The sequence below is a fragment of the Triticum aestivum genome, chromosome 2A (genome assembly GCF_018294505.1).
Source record: "Triticum aestivum cultivar Chinese Spring chromosome 2A, IWGSC CS RefSeq v2.1, whole genome shotgun sequence".
Classification (NCBI taxonomy): domain Eukaryota; kingdom Viridiplantae; phylum Streptophyta; class Magnoliopsida; order Poales; family Poaceae; genus Triticum; species Triticum aestivum.
The window spans coordinates 15,286,208-15,292,988 of NC_057797.1; the positions used below are offsets into that span (position 1 = coordinate 15,286,208).

General features: G+C 51.7%; 1 protein-coding gene across 1 annotated transcript; it reads right to left on the reverse strand.

Moving 5' to 3' along the window:
* Positions 1 to 767: 767 nt before the first annotated feature.
* LOC123184291 (1-aminocyclopropane-1-carboxylate oxidase homolog 2) lies at positions 768 to 2,336 on the reverse strand. Its single transcript, XM_044596438.1, has 3 exons — positions 1,747 to 2,336; positions 1,256 to 1,577; positions 768 to 1,161 (listed from the first exon to the last, which is right to left on the reverse strand). Exons 1-3 carry the CDS (start codon positions 2,256 to 2,258, stop codon positions 916 to 918), a joined length of 1,080 nt encoding a protein of 359 aa, XP_044452373.1. The 5' UTR covers positions 2,259 to 2,336; the 3' UTR covers positions 768 to 915.
* Between the last annotated feature and the right edge of the window lie 4,445 nt (positions 2,337 to 6,781).

A 6,781-nucleotide genomic window follows, 5' to 3' on the forward strand; every position in this document is an offset into this window, starting at 1 on the left:
GGGTGACTTCTTTGATGGAGCTGAGGACTTCGTCTCCAAGGTGCCGGTGCACACGTTTACTCTCGCAGGAGGTGCATATAACCATGTAAGTATCATATCGGAATTATTAGAGTCCAAATCATATTAGCTATTTATTAGTTAATTATTAATTCACCATATGATCATAACATGTGTATATGCTAGGGTCTCCGTGCCATGGCAGCGAATTCCCCAGGTGGAGTGTTCCACCCTGAACCAGTTCCTGATAAGCCGAGTGAATCGGTGTCCTTCTCGCAGCTGCTGGATAGCATACTCATCGCGCCATGAAAGTGAGCTAGTCCAAGCTCTCAATCCAGGTAAGATAAATATATCTGATGGTCATCGGTGATATGTTAGTTAGTGTGTATGACTTAATGTTCACTGATGTGCGATGGACATGCCTGCTTGCAGGGAGAAATTCACATGCCAGGGCTCGTCATAAAATGGAATAAACTGCGCTGCACTGCGCCTTTGTCCATTTTCAATTTATTTTTTTCCGTAGCGAGTTTTGTTGGAATTACCGTTGTTGTTAAGCCGCTACTTAATCATTTATATTTGTGTTTCACGGCGCAAGTGTGATGTGTGTGTACTTTTGTTCATGTGATTTCACTCTCTGGGCAAATCTACTGAACACTAGCTAGTTCCCGGCCCTCTTGTTTTCCCCTCAAACAAAGAAGTTCCCTCATGTTTTCGTTTTGAGAGAGCATACTCGCGTTGTTTAAAGGTGCACGTTCAGGTTATTGGTCAACTTCGTTTTGTTAAATGATTTAGCACATGGTAGCGAACATATCTGAATACACAAAGTTCCCTTGGAATATGTCTAACAAAAGCCACGCGCACTTGGAATTTGTTGTCCAATTATTGACGAAATCATAACAAAGGATTTTTCCAATGATTTCATAGACGAAAATCATTGATGGCCATCTTGGGACCCAATCCCACAGAGTAATAGTGCGCGACGTAATCCCTAGCGAGTGTCTCCCTGTACAAGGGCGGGTTCTTCCCCGACAGCAGCTCCTTGATCGGGCCATATATCCTCTCCGAACTTGGGTTGCTTGGGAAACATGCGATCGAGACCCTCGGTGCATCGTTATTCGCGATGACTCTGTGCTCCACGCTCCTAAACCTGTCATTCGAGATCATCTAGTAGAGAGGAAAGACACATGTATGCCTTTAGCATTTTACGGTTGTGATTTTAATGATTTTAGCGTGACCAATTGTGAAGATGCATAGGTACCTGCAAGAGATCGCCCACATTGACGATGAACGCTCCCGGTGTTGGCGTGACGTCAACCCACTGGTTCTCGTGGAGCACCTGGAGCCCGCCGACGCCGTCCTGGAGAAGCACCGTGAGGAAGCCGGAGTCGGAGTGACGGGTGGTGCCGATGGCGAGCTCGGGCTCCGGGCAGGGAGGGTAGTAGTGGCAGAGTATCATCTGGCCCTGGTTGCAACCCATGTCGGCGAGGTGGTTGGGGTGGAGGCCAAGTGCTTCGGACAGCAGAGCAAAGAGCGTGTCCCGTAGGTTCCTCACGTGCTCGGCGTAGTCAAAGAACACGTCACTGCATGCATTTTTAGTCAAAGCTGACTACTACGTGGACAAGCTTCAAAAAAAAAGACTACTACGTGGACAGATAGACTTTTCTTTCTCAAAAATAGCCAGAGTACATGTGGGCATTGTCGAGCTAGCTAGCTAAAATTAATGGAGTGGAGTCTCGGTGGATCACGTACCGGCGGCAGGACTCCGGCATGTCCCCGGCGTCGGGAGGGTGGGGCTCGACGCGTAGGTAGAGGGTGTCGCGCCAGTTGGCCACCTTCGACTCGTGCAGGTCAAAGTTGCAGTTGTACTTGACGGCCCTGGCCGGGTCGCGGGTGTAGAGCCGTGCCTTGTCGGTGCCCTCGCCGCCGGGGGACTCATGGAACGCCCGGGCGGCCTCCAACGCCGAGGAGCCGACCTCAGGAGGCACGCCGTGGCCCGTCACCTGGAAGAACCCCCACTCCGCTGCGGCCCGGCTGACAGCCGCCACCACGGCCGCGTGGTCGCCGCAGCCGAGGTCGATCACCGGGATGGCTACCGGTTCTTGCCGGCCACCGGTGGGCTCCTGCGGCGCTTCGTGGGCGTCGTCCGGGAAGCGGAAGATGCGCGGGACGCGGGTGACGCCGGAGGCGACGAGGCCGCCAACGCCGGCAAAGGTGGCGTCCAGCGCGCGGAGCTCGGCCGCGCGGTCGTAGGCTGCCGACATGGTTGGTGGCGACGGCCGCGGGTGCTCGGATGGTTGGTGGCGCGAGTGCGATCGGCTTGGCTGTCGGACTGTTCTTATCTGCCATCTTAGCGATGACTGGTGAGCGCGCTTCAGCCGCTAGTGCTGACATTTTGCCGCGACAGTGACGGGGAGGAGAAGAAAGGCCCGGCCGGCACCTGCAGCCGGCGACGGATGGATGCCACGTACGTTGCCTCCGGCGGCTCCCGCGTCCAGTGTTTGGACGGAGTCTGCGACGGAAACCTCAGCGCGCACGTATGCATTCAGTTTGGGAAAAACTTACCTTCAACCGGCTGAAAACACCGTCCGCGTCCGCCGCCTTCTCCGTGCTACACGTGGCGCTGAGGATACACCAAGCCTATCTTCTTTTCTTTCTCAACCTTAGGCCAGCTCCATCGCCCGACCCCATCCTGTCCGCGCGCGTTCGTTTAAGGTAAAACGGACGAACCAGACGGCCCAGCGCGCAGGCGCAAACGGACTTTTGTCCGTTTTTTATCCGCTTTCGACCCATCCCCGACCCAAGTTTGTGTTGCTTTTAGGGTGAAACGGACAGCACGCGGACGCGCGGGCCGTCTGCGCGTGTCCTCCCTGGCCCGCCCGTCGGTGGCACAGGGGCGTCTTTTTCTATCCGCCCCCCTCCCTCCCTCCCTCCGGTCGCACGCCCTCCATTCTTCTCCACTCTTCCCCACTCTTCCCTCGCCGCTGCCGCCGCTGCCATTGTAGCTATGCAGCTCGGACGGGCGCTCGCCCAGCCCCTTTCCCTAGGCGCCCCCGAGCTACCCAACCACGCCACCGTGATTTGCGCACCCGCCGGCCGGATTTGGGGCGGATCTAGTCTGTCTTGAGCTCGTCCGGTTGTGGGAGGCCGCGTCGCGCCATGGACTGGCCGGGCACCAGGCCGGAAGGCCCTGCAGGGCCGCAAGGCCACATGCAGGTAGTGGCTCCTCCTCTAGCCGCTCGGATCTACACCGTCGGTGGTCCACCGGCAGATACACGAATGGCGGTCAGCCGGGCTCGGTGCTAGCCCAAAAGCTCGTCGGCGCACCGTTGCCGCTCATTAAGTGCGACCACTACCCAAAGAAGGTCGTGCGCCGCGTGTCTACAACGCCGGAACATCCCGGATGGGTGTTCATCAAGTGCTTAAACGATGGGGTATGTGCTTTTTTTAGCTTCGGTTTGTGCTCTAGATTTGACTAGTTGTGCTAACTTCAAATTCTATTGTGTAGAATGGATGCAAGTTTTGGTATTGGGAAGAAAAGAGTACATCGATATATTGATAGAGCGCAATTTAGTAGATGTTCGTGCACTTTTAGCTAGCATAGAGGCTGTAGATGAGACAAGTGCACTTGTTGCTAGATTAGAGGCTAGACACGAGACTAGATGCGAGGAAGCACCATCGACTTCTTTAAACTCGAAGAAGAATGAAACACGCAAGATGGAGGCGTCTTCTCCGCAGATCAATAATGAATGCATCGAGAAGATGCTAATCCAACTTACAGGAGCAGTTATGGAAGTTGGATATCTTCTAAAATGTATTCTTGTGGTTCTTGTTTTCTTGGTTTTACTTTTCTAGTCAAAATTTGGTGACATATTCCCATGTACCAAGAATGAATGATGAAAAAAAGTTTAAGGGGTTGCAAAAAAAAGTACGCAGACAGGATGCGGCCGGGATGCGCCCGCGCATTGGGCGCACGGCCACCGCATCCTAGAAACGGCCCGGACACGACCCCATTACCCTACCCAAACGGACAGAATCCGGGCAAAGCGGATGTCCGTTTGGGGTCGCGCGGTGGAGTTGGCCTTATCTCCTCCTCCGCTCGTGCGTCACTTTTTCTCCTTCCCAGGTCTACATCCTAATCATCCCTTCTGGCTCATCCCCAACCTGGTGGGCATGCCGATAGCCAAGCCTTCGTCAGCCACGCCCCTCCTCTTCTTCTCCTGCCTCCATCCCGCCCAAGTTCCTCCTCCGTCGCATCTGAAACAAAATCTGGAGCCGCGTCTGCCGTCCCCGGGAGCACCAGTGTCCACGTCTGTCGTCGTCCAGCTGCTCGAGGAGCACCGGCATGGACAGCCATGGCTGCCGCCTCCCCAAGCTCAGTTTCCCGCTACAAGTTTTCTGCAACAACGGTGCTTCTACATCCCCGGCAGCCACGCTCGCCTCCCTCATCCATGGCTGCACTCGCTTCCCCATCCATGGTCGTGCTAATTTTGCAACATGGGTCCTGTTGCAGAAAATTAGATGTGGCAGAGCTGTTGTTTTAATTTTTGCAACAAGGATCTTGTTGCAGAAAATTAGACGCAACGGAAGATGTTGTTGCAATTTTTGCAACAAGGATTTTGTTGCAGAAAATTAGATGCATGAAAGATGTGCAAAAAATTAGACGCGTGAAAAATGTTGTTGCAGAAAATTAGACGTGGCGGGAGATGTTGTTTGCAAATTTTCTAAGGGTCTTGTTGTAGAAAACTAAAGAAAAAGAGGTTTTTGCAACATGGGTTTTGTTGAAGAAAATTGTAGAAGATGAGGTTTTGCAACAAGGTCTTGTTGCAGGAAATTAGAGAAGACCAGATCTTGTAACAAGAGCATCATTGCAGGAAATTAGAGAGTAGGATTGAACGGCTCGCGTCACGCGTCGAATGGCTTGCAAGGCGCTTGTTTCTGCAACTCGACCATTGTTTCAGGAATTAATGGGTCGGGGGAGGAGACCGAGCAGCGCGTCAGAAGTAGATCGGACGGTTGCGCGCGCGTACATTGAACGGCCGTCGAGGTGGCGGATGTTTCATACGGATCACCTGGCGGACGCGTAGCGTCTCCCGTAAAACTCTCAACGTCAACCGGCGGATTTTCTTTCGTCCATCCGCCGCCTCCCACGCAACGCTTGTCCAAGTGGACTAGCGCACCGCTTTGGGTGCTGCCTTATCTTCTCTTTGGATTACTCCTGGCCACATCTTTCCAGATCAGCAGATGTAGCACGGGGCGTCTGTCGTCTCCCTTGCTTGACACGTGTCCTGCTTGACCTCACAAGTCTCTCTCCCTCATCTTTTCTTGCAACAACATCGTTGTTGCAGAATGGTGGCAGCGAACAATGACTGCACAAGTGCGCGATGCAGCTGGAGATGTGTTGCAATTTTGCCAACGTGCGCCTTGTTGCAGAAAATTAGGTGCGGCAGAGATGTTATTGCAATTTTTGCAACAAGGGTCTTGTTGCAGAAAAATAGGGAAGAAGAGGTTGTGCAGCATGGGTCTTGCTGCAGGAGATTAGAGAAGAAATGGTTTTGCAACAAGGGTTTTGTTGTAGAAAATTAGAGAATATAACGTTTTACAACAAAGGCCTTGTTGCAAGAGGAACAATATTTAGAATCACTTGACTGATCACGACTATAGTTACCCCACACGCACAACCGTCAGATACAAGTTTAAGCGGACCACATGCAGCCTCTATCAGCCGCCCAAGACCTACATCACTGGACTGCCTCTGCCATTTTTCTGCAACATCATCTGGGTTGCAGAAGTCATCCCGCAACCACGTCCATGTTACAAAAGCATTAAGATGAGAAAAAAAATATTCTACAACATCATCTGAGTTGCAAAAGTCCATCTGCCACAGCACACATGTTTCAAAAAAGTTAATGCTAAAAAAATCTACAACAAAATCTCTGTTGCAAAAGTTTCCGCAACAAGAGATATGTGCAAATGGTTCTGCAACACTGCCTTTGTTACAATTGTGAGGAAAGAGCCGGGCTGATGGATACGCCAGATCAAACGGCTGTGAAGGTGGCGGATCTTTGAAAATAATCCGCCGGCGGATGCGTAGCGTCGCCCAAAATGGAAACATGCTCAGACAAATAAAGGTTTTTGTACATAAAAAAAGAGGGATGCTACGCGTCGGCCAGTGGATCTTTTTAAAAGATCTGCCGCCTCGCGAGCCATTGGATCTGACATAGATCTAGCATGGTGAACATCTTTTCTTCACTTTGCAACATAGATCTTCTTGAAGAGACATTTGTTACAGAGGTTGCATTGCGAAATTTTTATGCAACACAGATTGAGCTGCGAAAATTTTTTCACAACAGTGGTCGTGTTGCAGAATTCTTTTCACAACAGAGGTTGTGTTGCGGATTTTTTCTTTTTTGCAACAGAGGTCTTGTTGCAGATTTTTTTTACAACAGAGTCTTGTTGCGGATTTGGTTTTTGCAACAACAGTGATGTTGCAGAAGTGAATGGCGCCTCCCGGTCGTCGGCGTCGAGACAAGGATGAAGGCCGGAGGGCCACAACCTTGTCTCCGCTCGCCGGAGGCAGTCACGAGCTCCTTGCGAACTCGCACGAATATGGAGCAGCGTGGTGAGCATCTCAAAAGGGAGCGATGTGTGAAAGAAAAGGAGATGAGAGAGATGATGATGAGGCATGCATAAGGTTTCTCGGGATATAGAAATCATGGAGTCATGGGAAGCCTCAAGAAGAAAAGGCTACACGATTTCTCTAGAGAGAGATGGGTCCCATTGAACA

Coding starts and splice junctions, on each gene's coding strand:
- LOC123184291 (XM_044596438.1), bottom strand. CDS start 2,258: ATGTCGGCAGCCTACGACCGCGCGGCCGAGCTCCGCGCGCTGGACGCC. Junction 1,578..1,746: donor ATGCCGGAGTCCTGCCGCCG/GTACGTGATCCA, acceptor AAATGCATGCAG/TGACGTGTTCTTTGACTACG. Junction 1,162..1,255: donor ATGTGGGCGATCTCTTGCAG/GTACCTATGCAT, acceptor CCTCTCTACTAG/ATGATCTCGAATGACAGGTT.